Genomic DNA, 27,041 nt, shown 5'->3' with positions numbered 1-27,041 from the left:
TTCAAAGTGAAATTGAATTTGGAGAAGAATTCTGCCCACCGTAATTGTTTGGCATTTAATCTGCGGGGGCTTCGAAGGGCCTCCAGATTTTTATGGTCTGTCCAAACCTCAAAGGGGTGGCGCGCCCCCTCCAACCAATGCCGCCAGTTAGTGAGGGCTGCTTTTACTGCAAAGGCTTCCTTCTCCCACACATTCCAATTCCTTTCAGCCTCCGAAAACTTCCTTGATAGGAATGCACAAGGCCGCAGTTTCCCATCCTCCCCCTTCTGCAATAAGACTCCTCCAATTGCAGTATCGCTGGCGTCGACCTGTACTATGAAAGGGTAGTTCTCGTTGGGGTGGCAGAGAATGGGTTCTGTTACAAATTGCCCTTTCAGACATTCAAAGGCTGTTTGGCAATCGGGTGTCCATTGTAATTTGGAGGAGGGTTTCTTTGCTTGGTCCCCTTTATCTTTGGTTTTTAACAGTTCTGTTAAGGGGAGCGTGATTTGCGCGAAGTTTGCAATAAAGTCTCTATAGAAGTTGGCAAATCCCAAGAAAGACTGCAGTTCTTTACGGGTAGTGGGAGTTTGCCATTCTTGGATCGCTTGTATTTTGGTTGGATCCATTTTTAAACCTTCTTGAGATATACAGTAACCAAGGTAAGTGAGTTCAGTTTTATGGAATTCACATTTGGATAGCTTGATGGGCAATTTATTACTCATTAGAGTGGCCAGGACCTTTTGAACTAGTTGAATGTGGTCCTCCTCAGAGTCTGAGTAAATTAACACATCATCAAGATACACCACCACTCCTTTATATAAAAATTCATGTAGTACTTCATTTATCATGGACATGAATACAGACGGGGCTCCCGTCAATCCAAAAGGCATAACTAAGTATTCATATTGTCCGAGGGGTGTATTAAACGCGGTTTTCCACTCATCTCCCGCCTTGATACAGACGTGGAAGTAAGCATCTTTTAAATCCAATTTTGTAAAGATCTTACCTTGCGCCACGACGTTGAGAAGGTCCCGGACGAGCGGGATGGGATAGGCGTTGTTGGTCGACACAGCATTAAGTCCCCTAAAGTCTGTGCACAGTCGAAGTCCCCCGTCTTTTTTCTTCACGAAGAGTACCGGGGCTGCATGGGGACTATTGGCTGGACGGATGAACCCTCTGTGAAGATTGGTGTCAATGAATTTACGGAGTTCTTCCCGTTCATGGAGACTCATAGGGTAGAGTCGGCCTTTGGGTAGTGAGGCTCCTGGTAAGATTTCGACGGCGCAATCAGTTCGTCTGTGCGGGGGTAGAGTGTCCGCTTCTTCTTCGGAGAAAGCCTTCAAATAGGACCAGTAGCATTCGGGTATTTGATTTATTTCTTCTTGGGTGAGAAGAGCCTTTTCGGTGTGAGTTGGATCACTACCCCAATTCTGGTTCCACCGATGGCTTTCACAGTTGGCGTGGGTGAAGGTGATACTACCTTCTGCCCAATTTATGTAGGGGTTGTGATCGCATAGCCACTTGCTGCCCAAAATTAACGGGTATTTGGCTGTTGTACTGATGACAAACGACCTTTTTTCCCAGTGTTGGCCCATGCCCGTCACCACTGGGACTGTTTCTGTAGTGACGGGGTTCATGTTGGTGCCATCCATTTGCTCGAAAATGACTGGGTTTTGTAATTCCCGGATTGGCAATACTAATCCATTGACTAGGGCTGGGGCGATGATGTCTCTTGAACAGCCTGAGTCAATGAGGGCTTGTACACGGATGTGCATTTTCCTTTCGGGGTTTAGCAAAGTCACTGGCATGAATAATATGGACCCATGCGGCCGGTCCCTGGTTGGGACGGGTCGGGAGTGGATCTGTCGTTTGGGCCCTTTTACGACAGATCCATTTCGTTTCCCGACTGGGGGCTTTCTGGATTCCCTTCTATATTTGGGGTAGCAGGGTCGTATTCCATAAGCTCTTCTGCCTCCAATCCTCTGTCTGGGGCAGGTCGCTGGGAGATGCCACGGCCTCTACCCGATTGGGGAGCGGGTGTTGGGCGTTGTAACGTGGGGAATGGAGCAGGGGTTGGACGCCTTAGTTGGAGCGGAGGTCTTTGCACAGGCCGATACGGGCATTGTGCCGCAAAGTGGCCGGCTTGCCCACATTGCAAACACAAACCCTGTTGCCATCTAGCATCCCTCGCTCCGCGGGTCGCGTATCCAGTACCTCGTCCTCCCTTCTGCAAAGTTAAGGGGCGTCTTTGTCCCGTTTGTTGTTGTTGTTCAACTAAGCGGACCTCCAATATCCGATTTTCAACTTCACATGTGAGTTGAATCCATCCCAACAAAGTAGGAGGATTGTCTTGCATGAGGGCTCTATCCAGAAGTTTCGGGTTCAGCCCTTGTTTGAACAGGATTATTTTAGTGGATTCTTCACATCTAGGGCATTTAGCGGCTAGCTGTCGGAATTTTGTAACATAGTCTCTGGCCGACATGCTGCCTTGCCTAATGGCTTGCAATTCTGTTCGGGCTCTGGTTTCTTCTAAGGGGTCTTCGTATTGAGCCCGGATAGCATCCACCAACCCTTGTAAGGTATTAAGTTCCGGGGCCCCAATATTGTATAGTCCTACATACCAGTCTGCCGCTTTGCCTTGTAACCGTGAACCGAGATGTTCAATCTGGCTGGCCTCACTCCCAAAAAGATGTCCCCATCGATTGAAGAACTGTACTACTTGTACCAGAAAAAATCCCAGTTTCGAGGGATCTCCGTCAAAAGTAGCTTCCAGTTTCACCCAGCCCATTGGAAGGTCTTGCCTTGGGGCTGGTGCGGGGTAATAGTCCATCGGAATGGTCAGTGGCGCTGGCTGCACGGGAGGAGGCTGTTGGGGCCATAATGGTTGCCCGGGGGCCCCCGGCGGCGGTGGTAGATACGGGACGGGGCGTATCAGAGGGGGCCTTACCGGTTGGGCTGGTGGTGGTGGCACTGGTTGTGCTGGCGGCGGCAGCGTCGGTTGGGCCGGTGGCGGCAGCACCGGTTGTGCTGGCGGCGGTATCACCGGGTGGGCTGGCGGCGGCAGCCCCGGTTGTGCTGGCGGTGGCAGCACCGGTTGTGCTGGCGGCGGTAGCACCAGTTGTGCTGGCGGCGGCAGCACCGGTTGGGCTGGAGGTGGCCGAACAGGTTGGGCCATGATTGGTCGCTGCGGTGCGGGTCGGCGGGGTCGAAGTGGTATAGGCTGTAATAGTTGATCTGGAGGTGGGAATACAGGTTGCATTGGAGGTAGTCTTACCGGCTGCTGTAGTGGTATTAGTTGTGGTCGAAGCGGGAGGGGCCGCTGCGGCGAAGGCCTGATGGGTGCTGGGCCGCGCGGGCTTGCCCCTCCCGGCGTCGTTGGTCTGGGACCTGGAGGTTGTTCTCGTGGTACGACCTCCACTGGTTGATCCTCCCCTAGGATTTGTTGTATGGGGATGATTACTGGAGTTTGGTGTGGCGTTCCCTCCCTTGGGGGAGCTGGAGGCTCTTCTGGCTGGTCCGGCCGGACCGTTATCGGGGAAGTTGGAGGGGGTACCACCGGCGACTCTGTCGGGCGGGTTGGCTCCTCTCCACTCCCTCCTGGAACTTCCACTGGAGTATCCCCGGAATGCGGAACCTCGTCCGGCCTAGGGGTTTCCATTGGAGTCTCCCGGCTCTCCAGGGCAGGGCTCCCCCTCTTCCTCCGATTCGGAAGGCTCGTCTGGGGGCTGCACGGGAGACTCGTTTGAGGGCGGCGGCTGCAACGGGGCAGGTTCCCCCGGATTGGAAATTACACTTTGTAGGGTGGCTATTTGTATAGCCATCTCTTCTGGTGATGGTCTCTCTCCCGCCACCATCAATGAGAGTAAATGTATAGCATGGGCTAGGCTTTGTTCCATATCGACCAACCTAGCTTCCAGCAATTGAACTCTACTGGGACCCGGTTGGTCCGTCGTGGAGCCCCCTGCGACTGCTACCACCGGGGAAATTGGCCCCCAAGGTGGAGGGTCTCCCTGATCGCCTTGCGATCTCGCTGCTAGAATCCCTTTGGCTAGTCCCGTAACTGCCGAAATGCCGGAATCCACAGCAAGGGTGCGATGTTGCATCTGCACCCAACTTTGTTCGGAAACCTCTGGTTGCTCCGACCACGGAGTGAGTTCCGAATAATCCCAACTTAGGATACCGCGGCGGGACGTGTCCCATTCTGTTTGCTCGGTCGTCCTATTCCAAAACAGCCATGGTTGGCTACTGTCCAATTCAGGGACTGTCTCTAGGCTTCGACGCCCGTCCATGGGTAATTGCTGGTGCACCCCACTGGTCCTGCGCTCCCTCGTTTCTCGGGGTCTGGGTCCCCACTCCGAAGGTGTAGGTAACGAGAACAAGGGGATGGTGGTGGCCATTGGCTTGGAGGCCTTCGGTTTTTCCTCCCCACTGCCGAGATCGATTAGAGGCGGAGTAGTAGTTGAAGCTCCGTTCCCTGCTGGTGCAGGTGTTTGAAGTTCTTGGGGTTGCACTTGTGGGTTGTCGGGAGACGCATACGGCTCAAACAAAGGATCCCTGTCTGGGACGGCTTTGGATTCCGCTGGGCCCGACTGAGACATGATTGGTAACAAAAATGTCAGACTGTGGCTAAATAATATCCTTCCTACAGGTTCTCCTCTACAAGCAAACAAGAGTCCATTGTTTGAATAAGGAAACTTTACTGTAGAAATGACCCATTATAGTCCACTGTCCTGGATAAGGGATCCAGGATGGTACAAGAGCATTGTTACCAATGAAGAGCAAATCATGAGGTACAAAGTAACAGTTCCCAGCTGAGCCAGCCTCCCCCCACAGTTCTCAAAACAACATCTTTCAGTCCTGGGAAGCTGGACTCTGTCAAGGCCAATCTGGGATGGAACGTTGTTAGACAAAACAATCTCGTTCGGTGAGAAGTCTGCTTGGGAACTTGTGCACCTGTGGGGAAAGCACTTAAACACTAGAAGCATTAGAAAATGGAGACAGTACAGCTCAGATACCCACTGAACCTGACAACAGTGTGGAAAAGATGTAGGTCATTTGTATCTACTCAGGAGGGGTGGGGTTGAGCTGAGTCATTCTGTAACCGTTTCCCAGGGTGTGGAATGCTAATGGCGGGAGGCTTCACTGTATCCTGAGGAGGTTCTTTTGCATATGGATTGGTGCTTGATGTGCTAATCTTCTCTGCAGGGCTATTGTCGGGTGTGGAGTGTTTTGTTGGCCTGGTGTTTTTCAGAACTGGAGCCCATGCTCTGTTCATTCTTAAGGTTTCTTCTTTCCTGTTGAAGTTTTGCTTATGCTTGTGAATTTCAATGGCTTCCCTGTGCATGGGCTCCAGTTCTGAAAAACACCAGGCCAACAAAACACTCCACACCCGACAATAGCCCTGCAGAGAAGATTAGCACATCAAGCACCAATCCATATGCAAAAGAACCTCCTCAGGATACAGTGAAGCCTCCCGCCATTAGCATTCCACACCCTGGGAAACTCTTACAGAATGACTCAGCTCAACCCCACCCCTCCTGAGTAGATACAAATGACCTACATCTTTTCCACACTGTGACACTGAGAGATCTCTGTCTTTTGGTGCTACACCTCTGAAGATGCCAGCCACAGCTGCTGGCGAAACGTCAGGAACTACAATGCCAAGACCACGGCAATACAGCCCGGAAAACCCCCAACAACCATCGTTCTCCGGCCGTGAAAGCCTTCGACAATACATCACTCAGTAAGCTTCCATGGCAGAGGGGGGATTAGAACTTGGGTCTCCCAGATCCTAGTCCAACAGTCGACTCCTGGAAACCACCACTATAATATTTTTTATGTATACACAGAATACCAGACAGGGGTGGAGACATCCTCTCATGCTGTCAATAGTATCTATTTCTTATTGCAAAATTCAAAGAGCATCTGAAGTTTATTTGTTCAGGATCTTAATATCATGAGCACTATTAGAGTCTGTGAAAAATAACAAAGAAAAAAGGAGGACACTTTAATCATTCGTGGTGGTAGGGTGGAGGCCTAGAGAGGGTTTGTAGGAAATGCTGTCGGAATGTGCACAGGATACTTGCCCCTAAGTAGTAGGTTGGGACTCACTGGGGACTCAGGATAGGAGCCCATGTGGTTGAACTGCTTGGCTGAGGGAATCAGGATAAAGCAGAAGGAGAAATGGGCTGGGAATGAGGAGTTTGAATACTGATCAACATGAGATCCACATGTGGTTCCCAGAAGATGGAGATTTCTTATGCAGACGGAAAACAACAACTGTTGAGGGAAAGATCTTTTCTCACGCTTTGTTTTCATTGTTAAATTTTTTTAATGGATCCTAATTTGAGGGAGAAAGAGAAGCCAACATTATCACCATTATGTGGCCTTTCTGCATCGATGGTGTAAAGTGCCGTCATGTCGCAGCTGACTTGTGGCGATCCCGTAGAGTTTTCAAGGTCAAAGACACTCCGAGGTGGTCCGCCATTGCCTTTCTCTGCATAGCGGTCCTGGGCTTGCTTAGTGGACTCCCATCTAAGAACTAACCAGGGCCGACCCTGCTTGGCTTCCGAGACCTGAAGAGATGAGGCTAGCCTGGGTCACCCCAGTCTATCTGAAAGCAGCAGAGCGAGAGAAGAGCACGGAACCTATCAGAGGCAAGGAGAGGCCGCCACGCCCACTGTCAAAAAACGGCATGCAGTAGAATTCGGAACAGGAGGCAAATGAAGTCAAGGTGATTTGGAGGAACAGATTTGTGGACCAGATTGTTGAAAGCAGTCCCACTGCTTCATTTAAAAAGGCAACAAGTGAGGTATGTCCAGATAAATCGGACGACAGGAGAACATTGAAATTAGATAGGTAGAGTTGGCCCTTGTTTACGCTGTGAATGCTTCTCTGGAAACATTATAAAATATTGGCTGAATCCACACGTCCCTGCATAGCGCTAAACTGCCGGAATGATAATGTCTTCCTGGCATGATTTCCGACGTCATTGTACCATGTGGCGCAATGACATCAGAAATCGCTCCAGGAACATGCTATCGTGTGTTCAGCCATTGTGTCCATGTTAATAAGGATAATTAAAATGTATGTTAAGAGCTCAGATAAATGTTGGCGGTGTCAGCATGTCTGAATGGGCATCCTAGACAGGGCTGGTTCCAGGGTTTGGGGGGCCCTGGGCAGAGAATGCTCAGCCCCCCCCCCCGTGCCCACTGCTAGGATTCCCTTCTTGGCCTCCCACCCACATGCACCCACCTGCCTGCGTGTCCCTCCTTTGCCCTCTTGCAAGTTCTCCCAGCACCCGCTGTCACAGCTGCCCACCCTGCCTGCATGCTCCTCACCAATGGTAGTGTGTGCAGCTAGGAGCGCCACTGCCCTTAGGAATGCTGATGCTTTGTGTACCGCCCACATGCCCTTCTCCAGCAGCTGGGAACAGAGGTGGCAAAGCACTCATAAACAGGCAATGGAAGGGTGTGAATTCAGACATCAGAGGAGATGCGTGAGCGGGGAGTCAACAGCAGTGGGCCACACCAGAAGCCACGAACCCTGGCAGCTGCCCCACCTCACCATGTGCTGACACTGGCATTGACCCTAAATATGATGGGGGGCTGACATGTCAAGTATGATTAAGCAAATTTGAGGGTACAACATGCAATGAAGCCTTATTTTGCTTAGAAATTCAGTGCTGTGTGAAGAAAGGACACGCCTGGACCGCCAGCTCTGTCTTAGGAAATTCTGGGAGATTGGGGGCAATGCCTAGGGAGGGTGAAATTTGGGGAGGGGCGAAGCACAGGGCTGCGATGCCATAGAGTTCACCCTCCAAAGCTGCTGTTTTCTTCCAGGGGAACTGATCTCTGTAGTCTGGAGTTCAGTTGTAATTTGGGGACAAATCCAAGCCACACCCTTGAGATTGGTAACCCCAAGAACTGATGGGATAGGAAACATTAGCCGGGGTCCAAGACAGCTACTTGAGGCCGGTGAGGTATGGACTTTTTTTCTTTCATCTCCTCTCTGTTTGCATACTACTTCGCAAGGCTTTTTTTCTGGGAAAAGAGGTGGTGGAACTCAGTGGGTTGCCCTCGGTGAAAATGGTCACATGGCCGGTGGCCCCACCCCCTGATCTCCAGACAGAGGGGAGTTTAGATTGCCCTCCGCGCTGCTGCGCGGAGGGCAATCTAAACCCCCCTCTGTCTGGAGATCAGGGGGCGGGGCCACCGGCCATGTGACCATTTTCAAGAGGTTCCGGAACTCCCTTCCACCACGTTCCTGCTGAAAAAAAGCCCTGCTACTTCACAAACTACTTTTGAATGATCTCTTGGTTCCAGCAATGGATTGCTAGCATGGTAACATATGAACCAAAGCTCTCTGGGGTGTATGGGACTAGGTGCGCGGGTCTTTGTATCTTGTCCATTGCTTGCAACTGAAAGTTTAGTAGCAGCGTATTGGAAATAATACAATTCCACTTAACTCATCAAATTGAATGTACAACTGTCTCTGTCTTTCTTGTTCTTTAAGTAGCGCACAAAGATAAAAGTTGACCCCCGCCCCTACAGTGCCTTTGTGTTGTGCTAAGAAAAATCTAAAGATCTCTGTTGGTAATAATGTGCTGGACAAACTGTAAAATTTGGAGGGTCCTTAGCAGCTTGTTAATATGTATTGTAAGAACAGCATGACTAAGATGAGACACTTCTGCATCTATCAGGAAGATCTAAGGGAAAGTTAAGACCATTTAAACAGATTACAACCCCTACTTTCTATTTGTAGCCTGGTTCCTCCAATGTCGTTTATACAAAAGCAACTAAATGGTTGCAATGGAAAGTAATCTCTCGTGGTGCTACAGAACTCTTAGCAAAGCTTCCATAAACCACACTGCTGAAAAATGTACCAAAACACAACAGTTAATGTGTTTTTATGTGTGTAATATGGCATTAAAAAAAAACAGGATTTCCTATAGCATTCGACTTGAACTGTGTTATTTTTCCTGTCCGTTAATTTAATTTTCTCTTTCTAACTCTAAAAAGGGGGCTGAATGTTTTAGAGAATTATTTATTTACTTATTTATTTGAAACATGCCTACCCACCCATTCACTTTGCACCAGATGGCTTACCATTCCACGTTTAAAGAATGGGATCCAGCCAGCATTTGAACTCAAGTCTCATTCAGTTCTTCTCCTTACTACGCACCCCTCATCCCATGCAACTTTTATACATCCAGGTCCCATGAGGCTGCCGACCCTACACTGGCAACTCCTGGGTGCATTGAGATGTGTGTGGGAAATGGGCATAGTGTGGTGCCATGAGGTCTTGTCTGGTTGCGTACTTGGAAACGACATCATGGTGTCAGTGACACTCTAGGAATTTCTCAAATCTCTTTGGTAAAAATCATTTTGGTCTGTAAGGCCGAAAATCTGAACCTCTTTCAGCCATTGTAATGAACATGTAGCAACATCTACTATAGAATTCTTATTAAGATGAATTGGATCCAGCACTCTGTGGCTCTTACCAATTTTAGTCGGGCTTGTGCATGAGAATTTGATGGATTGTGCCTGTTTGATCAATCTGGATCCCCTCTCTCCAAAATGGCAAAATAGTGGGTCCTTTGGTGGTTTACCTGTAGAGTTCTGACATGTTAGAACTCTGTTAGCAGATTTAAGTTGGTGCTTTCCCCCAGCCTATAATGTGATGCTCCTGTGCAGAATGCAACCCAGGTGTAAGTGCCAAAAGACTTAATTGGCAGAAGTAGCTGCGCCTGGATTAGTAAAGTCTTAAAGGTGTAAGACTCGTTCAGCCACGTAGAACTGATCTGTACATGCAACGGGCTGCCATTGGGGAACTCTAGCTGGGTGGCACTTTTTTGGATTGCGTCTGAAGGACTCGTATTCCATTGTGCCCACACCTAAACCCCTCTGTCCACCTAGAAAACTAACATGTCAGAGAAAATGGGTGAATGCAGCCTAGCCTTTTCCCTATCAAGATGCTAGTTTTCTATAGGCAGGAAGGTTTTTCAGAGGCGGAACAGCCTAAGATGCAGTCCCCCACCTCACTGTTCTCTGCCGTGCGTATAGGTTGCTGCGTCCTTTCTCTTGGCTCCTGCATTCTTAAGTTGTCGCATGACATCTGCACCCGCCTTTTCAAGCAGTCAGACTCCTGTAGCAGTAAAATATTTTAGTGAGGATTAAATTACTGCTGTTTCTCTCTGTTTTAATATCCAAACTGGAAAGGAAAATAATGAGTTGTCCCCGGGCACAGGAGGTACTGTCTTTAGAAAAGGGCATTCTAGCCAATTATATCTGCCTTGGAGGACAGAACTGGGCATACCCTGGTAACAGATCATATTTATTTATTTTTATTTTATTTTGCTTCATTTATATCTCTCCTTTCTCCTCAATGGGGCCCGTAAGTGGCTTATAGCATTCTCCTTTCCTGCGTTTTATCCTCACACCAATCTTGTGAAGTTGGGCTGAAAGTATGTGACGTGCCCAAGGTCTCCCCCAAGCTTCCATGGCAGAGTGGGGTGTTGAGCCTGGTTCTTCCAGATCCTAGTCCATCACTCTGGCCATTACACGGGCTCACATTTGCATGTTCTCTGTCCGTTATTTTGGGACAAGGGCAGTAAAGAGCCACCGGGCTTTTCTGCAGAAATCTGGCAAATCGTAGCTTGCCAGATCACATTCACTGCTCATCAGCTGTCCCACTGGAATTTCTCGTCAAGATGAACAGTAGTAAGTAGACAGGGGTAAACTGCCAAGATGATGGCGCACCACAGTTTTCTAGAATCTGTTAAACGAACTGCTGTTCTTCCAGTTCTCACCTTTATGGGCAGACGTGCCAGTTTGTTTCACGCATTTATGCAGTCCTAGTGAAAATCATGTTTACTTCATTGTTCATGTATTTTATTGCTTTTTGCTTTCTAACTCGGAAACATCTCTTTTTTCCCCCCTTTGGCAGTTTTCCACCTGTCCCATAAAGTCACTAGCGTGGTTCCCGAGAGTGCTCTGCTCATCTTCCTCGGCATCTGCCTCGGTGGCATTGTGTACGCAGCCGACCACATTGCTTCCTTCACCATGACGCCAACCGTTTTTTTCTTCTACCTGCTGCCTCCCATCGTCTTAGATGCCGGATACTTCATGCCAAATCGGCTGTTCTTTGGCAACCTGGGCACGATCCTCCTGTATGCTGTCATTGGGACCATCTGGAATGCTGCTACAACAGGCCTGTCACTGTATGGGGTCTACCTCAGTGGAATAATGGGTAAGGCTTTTATTTGTTAGCTTATCTCCCTGATAGCCCTGGTGAGCCTGATCTCGTCAGATCTCAGAAGCTAAGCTGGGTCGGCCTTGGTTAGTAATTGGATGGGGGACCTCCAACGAAGACCACAGTTGCAGAGACAGGCAATGGCAAAGCTCCTCTGTTGGTCTCTTGCCATGCAAGCCCCAACCAGGGGTCGCCATAAGTCAACTCTGACTTGAGGGCACTCTCCACCACTTCCCTGATGAATCTTATTAGGGTAAGCAGTGGTGGAGTGGGCTGGGGCTGTACCAGTTGCTCAGAGACTGGAGGATGAGGTGAGACCTTTGCCTGTTTAGGGCAATCATAAACAGGTCTGCCCAGAATCGTATTCAAGAAAGAGTCGCAGCATCAAACTTTGAAGCTGGCCTGGGCAGCTTTCGCATTTGGACCCTTCGCTTTGCTCATTCAGCCCTTTCCAGCATTCATCTGCAAGTAGACTTTCTGGGTGCCCACTTATGGTGGGCAGTCTCCCAGAAATCAAGGCTTCTGCCCACTAGTTCTCAGCTGATTGGTGGTTAGAAGCAGGCTGGCCAAAGGAGAGGGGAGGGGCATGTGATCCTCATCCCTGCATGATGATGTCACTTCCATGGCTTCTGGGTGATGCTGGAAATGACATCATGCAGCTACAATTGTGCACACCCCCAGGAAGTTGCTACCCCCTGCTCCCTACCTATCACCTGCCAGTTGCCATGGAGCGGAAGAGAAGGCTCAGCACAGCACAGCACTTCATACAGTGACACATTCCCCCTAACTTTCCTGCCATGCCGGCCCCCATAGGCAAGATCTTGCTGTGATATTTAATTCCTAGTAAGTTCTGCTCAGCAAACTTTCTGCTCCTCCCTACTTCCGTTTCTTGCTTTTATGGCCTTGTGAAATGCTTCTTGCTCTTCCCACTGCCAGCCCATCATGGCATTCCTCAGTCAATTGTTAAACAATGTTTTGAATTCCAGCAAATCTTATTCGAATTGCCGGAATCAATTGTTCAGTGGATCAATTATTATTTTTGTGCAGGGAGGTATTAAATACTGGTTTTTGTTCAGCTTGCACTGAAAACCACTCTTTTCAAATTATCACTATAATTTGTGTCTTGCATCAATTAATTTTGCAATGGAGCTATAATGAAAATCTAAAAAAAAAAAGGAGAATGACTTTGATGGCAAAGAGAGATAAAATTAGCCCTTGTGAGTTTCCAGGGAACAAGAACTAATAGGAAGCCGTGAATGCTCTGCCATGACTGGCAAGAAACTGGACAGGAAATAGTTAATTAAGCTGAGAGGAGGCAAGAAGAGAGGGGGGGGTCAGGTTTGGGAGGCTTCAAATTTGTCAGGACATGCATGGATGAATAACACAACTGCCTTTGCATCCCAAATCGAGTTTGAAAAAAGGTAGGAACCAACACAGAAAACACTGGAATGTTTGGCAGTCATGCCACTTGAAGTCCCCATGAAAACTGTGTAATGTAATCTTGGCAGTTGTAAATGGCTAGCATGGAAGCAGACAGAAGCCCCACAGGTTGGGGGATTCTTCCGTTTCCTTCCAAGGCCTGCTTGAAATGTGAAGCACTGGAAAAACCACGGGCGGCCCTGGAACAATTGTTGCGAAGAAACCACACAATACCAGGACACCACTATAACGAATGTACATATATTCCTGTCCACATGTAAAAGTGCAAAGTGCAAAGTGCGATGTGTTCAAATATATACAATACAGAAATACACAGTATAATCATATACAGCACATATGTTGTTCAAACAAGTCTTTACAGTCCGTACAGTTCCTTGCTTTCATTTAAAGTGCAACATGCAAAAAAATTTTTAAAATGGAAGCCCATGGAGAGAATCGTGGAAGATGTAATCACATTCCCAGTCCCAAAATTCAAGATTTATCCAACAACGCCGACGGGGATGTGCAGGCAATTGTCATTAACCCGTTTCATGAGAGAACTCACTTCATCTTGGGCATACAAAAATTCAGACTGGATACAAGAAAATTGCAAGAACCAAACTCATTCTCTGAGGGCTTGAGAAGAAGGTGGTGTCCGTTAACACCACCTTCTTCTCAAGCCCTCAGAGAATGAGTTTGGTTCTTGCAATTTTCTTGTATCCAGTCTGAATTTTTGTATGCCCAAGATGAAGTGAGTTCTCTCATGAAACGGGTTAATGACAATTGCCTGCACATCCCCGTCGGCGTTGTTGGATAAATCTTGAATTTTGGGACTGGGAATGTGATTACATCTTCCACGATTCTCTCCATGGGCTTCCATTTTAAAAAATTTTTTGCATGTTGCACTTTAAATGAAAGCAAGGAACTGTACGGACTGTAAAGACTTGTTTGAACAACATATGTGCTGTATATGATTATACTGTGTATTTCTGTATTGTATATATTTGAACACATCGCACTTTGCACTTTGCACTTTTACATGTGGACAGGAATATATGTACATTCGTTATAGTGGTGTCCTGGTATTGTGTGGTTTCTTTGAAATGTGAAGCAGGCAAGGCAGAAGCACTTCGCCTTGGGACTTGGCGTTTGCAAAGTAGCTGTGCATGCTCTGTTAGCTGCCCAGTACCACACCTGTCCAAGTGACATACCTCTGGCGTGCTAACTAACTTTGCTGAGCTGCTTTGCACAAGTAACAGCCTGTTTGAATGAGAAGCACTTTACTGATGCGTTCAAGCTTTTCTCTGCAAGCGTGGTACAAAAGACAGAGGCTTACCCAAGGTACAATATGAGACCAAACCAACAACAGCACTTGGGAATGAAAATAATCACACAAAAAATATAACTCCATACACAGAATTTCTCATCTCTTAAAGTGCTCAGTGCAAACTATATCACTCTTAACAATACAAAGTATCAAAACCTATATATCAAAACAATACCAAAGGGGCTTATAAGTTGTTGACCATGTCCCTTTAAGAGAGTCTCTCAGTGGAAAATGAAACAGTCTTGTAATATGTTTGTTCTCCTAAATAAATACTGGAGACTCCTAAATGGAGAGCTATTCTCTTGAAATGTTGACGAGTAGAAGAGCAAAAGGAATTGTATGATTCTTATCCTTTTGGAGCAGGGAGGGTGGAAGGAGGAGGTCCGGGAGGTCCAACCTCTCCTCTCATCCCCACAGATGAAAGGTGGGCAGATGAAAGTATATCTGAAGACAAAATTCCTTTGCAGGTGGATTCCAAGGAAGAACGAAGAGCCCCACAGAGCCCCCTGGCCCTACAAAGTTGCATCTCGGGACGTTGCAACCCAGGGGATTAAACACTGAAAATATCTTGCTTTTTGTGATTGGTATGAACTGTCTCTTTAACAACATGTGGTATGTGCTGCGTGTTTTGTATTTAAATCTTCCATTTGGAGGGATTTCCTACTGTGTCCGCCCTGCTGTGCGTTGAACTTTGCACGTGAGAATTTTTGAATTTGATGGTGGTGAGTTGGCTTTTGCCTTGTTCGGGGTAGTACAACTTATTAGGAACAAACATGGGTTTTCGTGTTTAAAATTTCTTTATTCATAACAGTTATTCTCTTTGATGGAAGTTTTGTTGGCCCCTGAGGAAGTGTTCATTCGATGAAACAAGCTGAATGATCGAGCCGGCAGCTTGTAGGGCCAGGGGGCTCTGTGGGGATCCTCGTTCTTCCTTGGAATCCACCTGCAAAGGAATTTTGTCTTCAGATATACTTTCATCTACCCACCTTTCATCCGCGGGGACGAGAGGAGCAGCCGGACCTCCCGGACCTCCTCCTTCCACCCTCCCTGCTCCAAAAGGATAAGAATCATACAATTCCTTTTGCTCTTCTACTTGTCAACATTTCAAGAGGATAGCTCTCCATTTGGGAGTCTCCAGTGTTTATTTAGGAGAACAAACATATTACAAGACTTTCATTTTCCACTGAGAGACTCTCCTAAAGGGACACGGTCGACGACTTATAATCCTCTTTGGTATTGTTTGGACAGATAGGTCTTGATACTATCTTTGTATTGTTAAGAGTGATATAGTTTGCACTGAGCACTTTAAGAGATGAGAAATTCTGTGTATGAAGTTACAATTTTTGTGTGATTATTTTCATTCCCAAGTGCTGTTGTTGGTTTTTTCTCTGCAAGCAGCATTTTATACCCCATGTCTCCCCACAATGGGGGTCCCAAAGCAACTATCATCATCATCGTCATCCATCATCACATTCGATTTATATCCTGCCCTTCAGAACGCTCGCCTCCTTCACGTTATCTTCAGAACTGCAACCTGTGAGGTAGGTTAGGCTGAGAGTGTGTGACTGGCCCAGGGTCAGCTAGCAAGCTTCCATGGCAAAGTGGGGATTCGAACCTGGGTCTCCCAGGTCCTAGTTCAGCGCTAAAACCACTATGCTACCTGTCTCTCCAGAGCTAGAAATTTACTTTTGAAGAAAAAAGTTCCATTTGAACAAATTGGTTTTTAGCACATCTTCAAGGTGGATGTCTCTGGATCGCTCTTACTTGTTCCTGCTAAAGAGCAAAGGAATGTTCAGAGCTGTGGGTATTTTGGAAACGAGGCTCTTCCCTTTGCCTTTGTGGCCTCGGTGCCTAAATATCGGAAGCTGGCTGGTAAACTGAATTTTGACCCGTATTTTTAGATCACCGTTTTGGCTCAATCTGGGACTCAGAACCGAAAACGGTCCCCTTTCTGTAACAAGCTGGAGTTAACAAATTTCAGGCAGAGGAAGAAGTGTCCCAGTTTTGTAAGCAAGTAAAGACAAACATTTGTGTAGCTATAACCTTTCTTCCCATGCAACTGAGATGAAATCCTTGAAAGTTGTGTCTGTTGTGACCCCTTCCTGGAATGGTCTCAGAACAGTCTCCTGAGTGGATGCATGGGAAGATCTAGAGAACACCCTGGGGGAAGATCAGGGGGTGCCAGCATTACCAGACCTTGACCCAGCACCTCTGGACTCCAAGGGGTCAGCTGAGGGGCCTGCTTCTGAAAGCCCAAGAAGATGCCACCTTGCCAAACCCCAGGTGTCTCCTCTTGAGGGCTAGATCCCAGACCACCAGCCCCCTACTTGCAGACTGTGCTGGTTGCAGGGTTGGTTCTCAGTCAAGCCCTAGCTTTGCTGGTACCAGTTCATAGAGGTCAGTTTGTCCCTGCCAACCTTATAAACTTGAACCTGGGAAACCTCAGACTGGACCTGAAGGGCAGATCTGGCTACAGTGTGGATCCCTACTCTGGAGGAGTCCATAGCCAGCTCCAGGACACGGCTGCCAAGACAGAACAGAATTCCATCCTTGGTGAATTAAGGACAGATAGCAGAAGGTGTCCCAGTTTTATAAGCAACTAAAATTCTCACAGGCAGAGTATGCACAGGCAGGCATTTTGGCACCCCAGGAAGGCCTGTTGAGTTACACAGAGGATAGTTACTTATTGTTTGCGTTACTGATATTAATGTTTGTATTTATATTGTTTTAATAGTGTTTTTATATGTATGCTGTAAATCACCACAAACACTAAATATGGTGGAGAGGCAGTGAAATAAATGAATAAATCCTGAGACAGACCAGTAGAGTTGCAGAGAGGGCAGACATTTTCCTTGCACGCCGAGGAAGACAAGCAGCAGGACAGGAGAACAGCTGGTATTTGAGAGCCCTGGAAATTACCCCACTTTACACTTTGATCCTGTACCAGAGGCAGACACAACTTCCTGTCTCTTGTACATTTTATGCGAAACGTTCCATGCATGTGGTGAAAATAACTGAAACGCTTATGTGCATTAAAGTAAAAAACAGACACAAACTCATTGTTTGTACATATAGGCAAATTCTCTATTTGTTACAGTCAGTAAAAACAACAACATTCGATTTACATACCGCCCTTCAGGACTACTTAACATCCACTCAGAGCTGTCTACAAAGTATGCCATTATAATCCCCACAACAATCACCCTGTGAGGTGGGTGGGGCTGAGAGAGCTCTGAGAGGGCTGTGATTGGCTCCAGGTCACCCAGCTGGCTTCAAGCGGAGGAGTGGGGAATCAAACCCGGCTCTCCAGATTAGAGTCCTGCCGTTCTTAACGACTACACCAAACTGGTGAGACAAACTCACCGGGATCAGCCACATACAGAAGCGCATAAACTAGTTAACCAATAAGGAATGCTAGAAGGTGTTAACTTTGGTGACTGTTTTATGTCATAGAACTTTCTTCCTCTTCCTTGGAATCCGGCCTCTGCACCAATGTTTTAAACCAGACAGTCAGGCTCCAGAGAAACGAATGACATTTGATTTATATTCATTTTTCTTTTGAAGGAAATGATAGCAAATGGATTTTGTTTGTTTTTTATTAAATGCACATCCCAAATAGAGAAGCAGCAGGAGCTGACAGAAAATTGAGCAGGAATTAAAACATTTATAGACAGACTTGTAGTGTTTTTTTAAAAGTAGTTTATGAACCATTTCTAGGACTGGTGCTATAATAAGTACATGAGCCAAGCATCTCTTGCGTGTGGAATGCTGGTCTCCTGGTTACTCTGACCTTCTAAAATGAGCATAATCTTAAAAGCGCCATAATCTTGAAAAACATCTCCAAATGTGTTGTAGTAACACATCTGCCAGTTGAACTAGCATCTTCTGAGAAAAAAAGGATATTTGCATTTAAAAGAGTGGAATTCTCAGGTTGCCCGTCAAGATCTGGTTGCATAAATTTCAAAGGCAGCTTAAGTTCACCTTTTCTTCTGAACTTACAGTAAAGCCCAGCTGCCATCTTGGTAGCATTAAGATTTGCAAGTGTGATGTTTGTGTTAGGGTTTAGTTTACAGGAGGCATTGTTGTGAAATTAACTGTGATGAATTGCTTTTGTTTTCCTTTGTGTGGGCTCAGGACGTTCTTTGCCAGAAAACCCTTTAATTCTGAATTAGAAATAATTTTTTTTGCCCTTTAAATCAATTGTTGGGGGGTAAATGAATGAGCTCATGGAATTACTGTCTTGAGGAGCATTCCTTTCTTAAAAAACAAGCTTGGCAGATGGGAAGCAAACTTCAGTCGCACAGCCCTTTTTAATAGTTAAAGTGTATAGAGGGAAGGGGCAGGGAAGAACCTTGGGGGGCGGGGTTTGTGGCTTTGAATGGCCCAGCTTTCACACAATTGATGGAACTATTTGCTTGCTCTTCGAAAGTAGTGTGTTCTCACTTGATTTGGAATTGCTTGGCTTTACTGTTTGGAAGATGGTTTGTGCCTCATTATAAAGGAGACCCAGATAGTCCAGGCAAGCATGATCCAGTTTGGTGTAGTGGTTAAGAGCACAGGACTCTAATCTGGAGAGCCGGGTTTGACTCCCCACTCCTCCGCTTGAAGCCAGCTGGGTGCCCTTGGGTCAGTCACAGCTTCTTGGAGCTCTCTCAGCCCCACCTACCTCACGGGGTGTTTTTTTGTGGGGACAATAATGACATATTTTGTAAACTGCTCTGAGTGGGTGTTAAATCATCCTGAAGGGCGGTATATAAATCTGTTGTTGTTGTTGTTGTTGTTGTTGTTGTTGTTGTTGTTGTTGTTGTCAGATCTTAGAAGCTAAGCAGGGTCAGCCTTGGTTAGTAATTGGATAGGAGGAGGACCAGGGGCTCTACGCAGAGGCAAACCACCTCTAATAGTCTTTTTCCTTGAAAACCCCAACAGGGGTCACCATAAATCGACTATGACTTAACGGAACTTCCCACCACCAATGGATCTAGTTCCAAATTTCAAATAAGAAGACATCCCTTTCCCTTACTTTGGCCTTGGAAACTTCATGGTGTATGTGCTAATAAAGGATAATGGGCACCCCAAGGGCTGACTAGCAAAATATCTACCACCAGGGCTTTTTTTTCAGCAGGACTGCGGTGGAACAGAGTTCCGGCACCTCTTAAAAATGGTCACATGGCCAGTGGCCCCGCCCCCTGATCTCCAGACAGAGGGGAGTTTAGATTGCCCTCCATGCCGCTAAGCAGAGGGCAATCTAAATGTGACCATTTTCGCCAAGGGCATTTTAAACTTTAAAAAACTCCCCCCTTGTTCCAGCTGACCCAAAGTGATGTCATTGTGCGGTCTTGAGTTCCACCACCTCTTTCCCCCGAAAAAAATCCCTGTCTACCACACAGATAGATTGGGAACTGAGGGGAAGGAAGTCATGTGTTTTATAGGAACCTTGGGGGAACCTGATCACTTCTGGGGTCCTTGGTGAAGTCTGGGCGACCGAAGGTCTGGATCAAATTATTGCTTCCATCACAGTACCCCAAGAACTGTTTTATTTTGCCTATAAGAGTGAATGGCAGCTGTTGCTAAGGAATAGTGGGGAACTAAACCTGTCCATCGTTCTTGTAATGCCAGTTCCTTAGGCGTCAGGAGGATATCTTACAATGAATTTGTGAGCCTTTCTAAACACACAAGGAGATACTGCATAAGGATGCCACCACTTCTGTGATGCTTGTAAAGACCTTGCATATGCTTTGACTGTGCCTCTTTGAAAAAGACTTACCTTGAAACAGGGTATCAAGGATCTGGACAGCCCATTAGAGGAGACAGGATTAATCATAGCCACTCTATGAGAATCACTGTGTCAAGATTTATCTATGGACTCTCTGTTACTATTGGGATATAGTGCTTATGAGCTTTGAACGTTGAAGGGTGCCATTTATGCATTTTCACTTTATGAATTTTTGTGCAATAGGTCAGTCCGTTTGGGACCAGCACTTTAGCACCTTGCAATTTGTTGGTTTACAGATAAGCATCCTGTATGAGATGGTTTGCCTTATATATAAGCACTTTAAGAATTGACCTCCTTACTAGTACAAAGAGTTACTTTGGAAGCTTAACTACACTTGTATGAGGTATAATGGAAGTGTTTAAGTCAGGGCTTTTTTTCAGCTGGAACGCGGTGGAATGGAGTTCTGGAACCTCTTGAAAATGGTCACATGGCTGCTGGCCCCGCCCCCTGATCTCCAGACAGAGGGGAGTTGAGATTGCCCTCCGCAAATCTAAACTCCCCTCTGTCTGGAGATCAGGGGGCGGGGCCACCAGCCATGTGACCATTTTCTTCAAGGGCAACCCACTGAGTTCCACCACTTCTTTTCCCAGAAAAAAAGCTCTGGTTTAAGTTATATATTGTTGACAGTAAAACATTTAACAATTGTTGTATGATTTTTGTTCTTTGTCATCATTCAAAGGGATACTTAGTAAGTGTTTGCGGGTTCTTTGTTGCATAGTTCCTTAGAGGAGACAAGTTTTGCCTCTTCCCCAATAGTCTTGCTGCTGCTGCTGCTGCTGCTGCCCTATAGAAGCGCCCCTGTGCAGTGCTTCGAAAATGCCCCGCTGATTCCTTCGATTGTTCCGAAGGCCATGTCACTATAAGGACACATCCCTTTTATTGTGGCTCATTCACACCATTCGAATCCTTCTATTTTTACTTTCCGTTGTGATGCAGTGTGCATGCAACACGGGAATGAAATATGTTCCTGTCCCAGTTTTAATTCCCTGAATGTACATGCTGTAAAAAGTATGATAGCTGTGGTGAGGGGAACTTGCTGAGCTTAAATTACTGGGCATGGTTAGGAAGGACAGACAAAACAAAACAAAAATCAGGTCTAGGAAGACATCTGCCCCTGGTCCGGTGTTTTGTTAGGTGGTCGCAAATTTCTTGCGGCAAGATGAACACTGAAATGACTGCATTCCCGTAAACATTAGCTCACTCGCTTCTTCAAGCCTTAAAGATTATCATGGGGGAACATAATTGGTAACCTATAAAAAGATAAGTGGTCCATCTAAGTGATTGCATCTTAAAAGTGTTTTGTTACTCCTATTGATGAATGATTTGTGCCTGTTCAAACTTCCTAACAAAAGGAAGATTGTGGAATTGTCATTTTTTTTAAAAAATGTAGTCCAAATTTACTGTTTAATGTACTAGACGTGGATGATATTGCAGAATTTCTTCTGGTTTCTTCTGCCACTCCTACCATCTCTCCGCTTTTAAGAAAAGGAGCATGTGTCCTGCCTGCTTTTTTGTTTCGTTTTAAGTATTTTTAAATAGACCATATATTTGTGTACCAAAGTATCGTGATGAGCTCAAGACAAATTAGAATCTCTCCATTTTCAAAGCCTTTTCTCTGCTGAAAAAATGTCTAACTATGGGGAAATGAGATTTCCGTTGTACCTTTTTAAAAACCATCCTCTTGCTTTTGAATCTCTTCTCCCTGTACCTGTTGAAATAATCACCCGTTCCTTGTATGTTCAGGGCTTTGTGGCTACACAGGGCAAGGTGGCATTTCTGCTTCATTTCTGTATGTTCGTTCGTTTAAATGTGTGCACACTTGCAACTGGCACCAAAGCAGAACTAAATTGACTGGGGGACAAAATTATAGGAAGGACAGCTTGAAGCTATGTGATTTGTAGATCCAATAGTGTTAGCTGGGCGTGGAGAAAGCTAACTATAATTAACTTCTCTTTTTGAAGTTTTCCTCCTTTAGTGCAAATCATAATGCTAGGCATCACAACAGAAGATATATCCCAGTGACAATTCTGATACCATATGTCACCGATGGCCCTAAAAAAATATAAACAAAAGCCATAATGTACCTTTTGTTAGGGCTATTCAGAGTAACACAAAACAAAACAGTGTGGTATAGTGGTCTGACTATGATCTGAGACCTAGGTTTGAATCCCTGTTCTGCCATGGAAGCTTGCTGGGGGACCTTAGGCCAGTCACAGACTGTCAGCCTAACCTACATCGCAGGGTTGCTGTGAGGATGTAATGGAGAACAGAATAATGTAAGCTGCTTTGAGCCCATGGGGGACAAAGATGGGGTACAAATGAAGTAAATAAATAAATGTACAAGCTTTCAAGTTCTTCAGAACTCTTCATCAAGCTGTGTAGCTCCTGTTGCCAAGTATGATGCTTTCCCTGTTGGATGCCCAACTTAAATTTCAGGCAGCCGTTGCTGACTTTGTTTCTGGACATCGTGATGCTAGAGTTAACAAGACAGCCTCAGACTTCTGTGCTATTATGGCCCCCTCCCCTGCACTTGCAGGGCGGGTGAACATATTAAATATTGTTGTTCTTGTTCTGTTGTCCCTTTTCTTACTAAGGTTTCCCACATAATCCTAAGACAGTTTCTGCGATTTAATGGTAAAGCAGCAGGAGTAAGTCGGACAAGTGTATCATCACAGTCAACGCAGCAGAAGCACCAAAAGCTATGCCAGAATTTCTCTCCGAAAGTAGCTGCATCAAAAACTTAAATTGGTTTAAGAATAATTTCTTCTCCTGTGAGGGACCTTGCAAAATGTTGTTCTGGGAAAGAATGAATGTTCTCTGCCAGAAGTCTCAACGCTTTAATCTCACAACTCTGTGGACTTGACAGTTCATCAGTTTTATGTACTATATACAGGGCTTTTTTTCAGTGGGAATGCGGTGGAACGGAGCTCCAGCACCTCTTAAAAATGGTCACATGGCCGGTGGCCCCGCCCCCTGATCTCCAGACAGAGGGGAGTTGAGATTGCCCTCCGTGCCGTGGCGCGGAGGGCAATCTAAACTCCCCTCTGTCTGGAGATCAGGGGGCGGGGCCACCGGCCCTGTGACCATTTTCACCGAGGCCAATTTAAACTTAAAAAAACTCCCCCCTTGTTCCAGCTGATCCAAAGTGACGTCATTGTGCAGTCTTGAGTTCCACCACCTCTTTTCCCACCAAGAAGAGCCCTGCTGGATCACACCAGTGACCTTGTGTCACACAGTGGCCAACCAGTTACTCTGAAGAGACAGCAGCTGTGCATAGAGGCCAATGCCTTCCCCGATGCTGCCTCTGGCTGTGCTGAAAATCATGGGACCTGCGTGTACAAAAGCCACGCGCAGTGGTGAAAAAATGGGGGGGGGGAAGAGAGGAATGATGGGTGAGATTGAGTACATAAGCTGTCTGGATCCAACCCCATATCCCTTATCAAAGGCTCCTGCGAATTCTTGAAGGCCATGAGTGGGAGCACCAGCCCAGGTCCTTTAGCAGTACTAAAGGTGGATACAGCTGTGGCCTCTTCAATACTAGAGCCTGGTCACAGATGCTGTAAACTCACGTGTAATTGGAGGGAAGCCCAACTTTGGCAGAGTTTAACATGTGACCCACACTCACCTTCAAAATGCTTTGGAGGAAGGAGAAATTGCTCCGGCCTCGGTGAGCACACATGGCAGCCCTTTTCCCTTCCCCCAAACCATTTTGAAGGTGAACAAGGGGGTCACATGTTAACCTCAAGTAGAGTTGGGGTTTCCCCCAATCGAGCACGATTTTAGAGCACGTGTAACCAGGTCCTCACTCTTGCCTTGGTTCTATTGCTCACCTGTCTATTGAGAAGCAGGAGGGGAGACCTGATTGTTCCAGCAGGTAAGATAACAGGGTGGACACAAGGGCCAATGAAAGAGTAGGTCAGGGCAGTGAGTAGCTGAGTACTAACCTGGCAACCGTATATATAACCCTACAACCTTTTAAGAAATAGGGGCCTCAGTACTTGTTATCTTCCATCCTTTCCACTCATTGGAATCTGAGATCCTATTCTCTGCAATTCCAGCAATGGCCTAGAGTGCGGGTCTTACCAATCTTCATTGGTCGTTGGCGTCACACTGCAACTCTCAGGACAGTTTCCTGAAGAACAGTTAGAATTTCAGGAGGGTGGATTTTGGAATAGAGGGGCCTGTAGTGACGGTGGGAGATATGTGTGTTTAGAATGTGCTTCTCAATTGCGTGTTTAGCACACGTCACAAAGCACATCTATATGCCCATATTAAGACAATCCTCTTGTCCTTCTCCCAGTGAATAATCACAGCCATGATGCAGTTCCTGCCTTGCTACAGAATAATTAGAGACATGCTTTGATGACAAGGCCAACAGGGTCCCCAAACTCAAGATGAATGGCCAAGACATTTGGAAGGCTACAGTAGTACATGAACAAAACATCCTAGGATGTGTGTCATCATGACATGCTTACTGAATAAAGTCTTTCGTTTTTTAACTTGCCTTCTTTCTTTGTTTCACTGATTCAGAGTTGCTCACATTTCCTGTTCGAATGGATATACATTGATTTAAGAACAGCACATTTTGCAAAGTATTTCACAGTGCAGCCCCGGCCTCCTTCATTGGTGCCTGGTGAATGCTGAGGGCCAAGCTGAGCTGTTGTAAATTAATCTCGTTCATTTGAAGAGGGGTGGGTTTAATGAGATGCTCACTTTTGTCCTTGTAGGCCCTCTTGATATTGGGGTGTTGGACTTCCTCTTGTTCGGCAGCCTCATAGCTGCGGTGGATCCTGTTGCTGTGCTGGCGGTATTTGAGGAAGTCCATGTCAATGAAGTCCTCTTCATCATTGTTTTTGGAGAATCACTGCTCAATGATGCTGTAACTGTGGTAAGTTTCTGTCTTGAGGCCCAAAGAAAACCTGTTTCCTGAGAATTTGATTGTAAATTAGTGGGAATCCTGGTAAGCCATAAAAACATTGGATAATCCAGGTTACAGACAAGTGAGCTTTCCATTCTAAAAATTCGAATCGTTTAATACTGAAGAGGTTACTGATGAGTGTGAAGCAGATATTTGGCTGAAAACAAAACTTTCTTTAAGTGATACCCCATGCATGTTTACTTTCAAGTCCCATTGAGTTCAAGTAAATATTTGTAGGATTGCATCCATTCTGCCTGATCTTACACTTGCTTACTGAGAAGTGCATGCCCTTGAGTTCAGTGGGGCTTACTTTCAGGTAAATTTGGACATCACAGTCTAAGCAGCTAAGGAGATTATGCTTCTAAGTTTAAATATATGGCGCAAATATAGCCCGAGAATATGTGTCCTAAGTAGAGATGGGCACGAACCGGGAAAATGCTGAACTGCATAGTTCGTGACATTTCCCGAACCATGAACCACCACGAACTTGCCCCGATTTGCGAACCGGTTCATTTGGTTCATGAAAACGTCATTTCTGGGGCAGCAAAATGTCCACAGAATAGAGGTGTGTGCTTCTGGTTTTCCCCTTTCAAACACCAGCTGCTTTTCAGCTGATGGGAGGGGGATCCCCCATCAGCTGAAAAAAGCTGCTGGCATTTGAAAGCAGCAACACTTTTCTTGCTTGCAAGAAAAGTGTTGCTGTTTTCAAACGCCCACCACTCTCCTTTTCCCCAGGAGCTAAAGCGAGGTAAGGGTCATAAGGCTGCTTCTCCATTGGCTTCCTTCTGCCTGGGTATGCAAGCACTCTCTTAATTTTTTTCCCCAAAGCCTGGAATGATTCCTAATGTTGCTGTTTATTCCCTGCTGGCTTTAAAAGCCAGGAAAGAGTTAAATGGCTGCTTTTCCCTTCCTCCTTTGGAGCACACACACTCTTTTTTTCAAAGGCAAGAATGGTTGTAAGTTGTAACATTGTAACATAGTAATATTGTAATGTTACTGCACATTCCTCCTGGCTTTAAAAGCCAGGAAAGGATTAAATGGCTACTTTTCCCTCCCTCCCAGGCATGTTTCTGGCTTTGCCAAACAGAAAAAAATCCAGGCATTTTGCACAGCCCTTTGGAAACAAAGTGTCAGGGAAGCTGCCTGGAGGGGATGAAGCAGCAGCATTTTAACCCTTTCCTGGCTTGGCTTTAAAAAAAAAGAGAGAGTGGAACAAGCACAAAAAGTACATGTTTTCCCCCAGAACTCTGCCACCAGTTGCCTCTCCAGTGGGCAGGGGACTGCCCAATCAGCAAATATAGGGGAGAAGGGTTCCAACATTGCAGTATTACTACTACTTTAAAAAGTGTGACGTGAATTGCAAAGCCTTGAAAGCCTGAAATTGCACTGAGGCTTCATGCAAGAAAAGTATTGCTGCTTTCAAATGGCATCTTTTTTCAGCTGATGGGGGATCCCCCTACTATCGGGCTGGGGGGGGATGTTTAAAGGGCCCCGCCGCTGCTTGCAAGCAGTGGCAGGGCCCTTTAAATTCAGCCCTGAAGCTTTTCGAAGCATTACGAATGCTTCGGAAAGCTTTGATTCGGGATTTCCAAATCAGGGCCAGCATGCTGTCCCCGATTCAGATATCCTGAAACTTTACGGATCGGGTCCGATTTGGGTATTTTACCCGAATCAGAAACCTGAAGCGCACATCCCTACTGCTAAGTGTCCCATTTTCATTTCTGGAATATTGGAAAGTCTGTGTCCACGAATCATTTCAGCATGTAGCATCTGAACTCTAGGTAGGCTCAGGTCTTTCTTTGATTGGGAGAATACTGACAAATACTAAATAGCCACAGACAGATTGCTTGGGTAGGCTCAGTTTATTGTTGTGCGTTGGGCTGTTGTGTGCTTCCCCAGAGGGCTCCCTCCTCTTCCTTTGTTCAGCTACCTTTTCTTTTCCCTGCTAGGTGCTCTACAATGTCTTTGATTCATTCGTTGCAATCGGAGGTGAAAATGTGACTGGTGTGGACTGTGTCAAAGGCATAGGTGAGTGGCCTGTTAAAGCTCATTCCCTCTTTGGCAAAAATATGTGGGATTTGAATCATGGAACGGGGGTGATATATCCCATTACCTCAAACACCTCATCTCTTCCTATCCTTGCTTATTCTCACATCTTAGAGGGACACCATTGGACACAACATTTCCAAATGCATGGGCATCACTTCTACTGGTACCTCCCCCCCCCCCCCACTTCCCAGTGTGGAACTTGTGAACACCCTGCTTGATTTTAATTCATCTGGGAGGGTTACCTAACCAGCCTTGCTTCAGCTGGAACAAAATGTTCTCAGCTGACTTCCAAATGCCTAGCTACTGCAAAGCAGGGGGGG

At 46.3% G+C, this 27,041-nt stretch overlaps 1 protein-coding gene across 1 annotated transcript in view; it reads left to right on the top strand.

Moving 5' to 3' along the window:
- Positions 1–27,041, top strand: part of SLC9A3 (solute carrier family 9 member A3) — a 79,506-nt gene that overhangs the window by 23,461 nt on the left and 29,004 nt on the right. The window contains exons 2-4 of the mRNA XM_054991718.1: positions 10,930–11,232; positions 24,482–24,642; positions 26,622–26,700. Coding sequence (XP_054847693.1) covers positions 10,930–11,232; positions 24,482–24,642; positions 26,622–26,700 — 543 coding nt within the window. The remainder of the gene's footprint in view (positions 1–10,929; positions 11,233–24,481; positions 24,643–26,621; positions 26,701–27,041) is intronic.

This window comes from Eublepharis macularius, chromosome 11 (assembly GCF_028583425.1).
Source record: "Eublepharis macularius isolate TG4126 chromosome 11, MPM_Emac_v1.0, whole genome shotgun sequence".
Classification (NCBI taxonomy): domain Eukaryota; kingdom Metazoa; phylum Chordata; class Lepidosauria; order Squamata; family Eublepharidae; genus Eublepharis; species Eublepharis macularius.
Note: the sequence above shows the minus strand (reverse complement) of the source record. Positions and strands in the feature narration are given on the sequence as shown.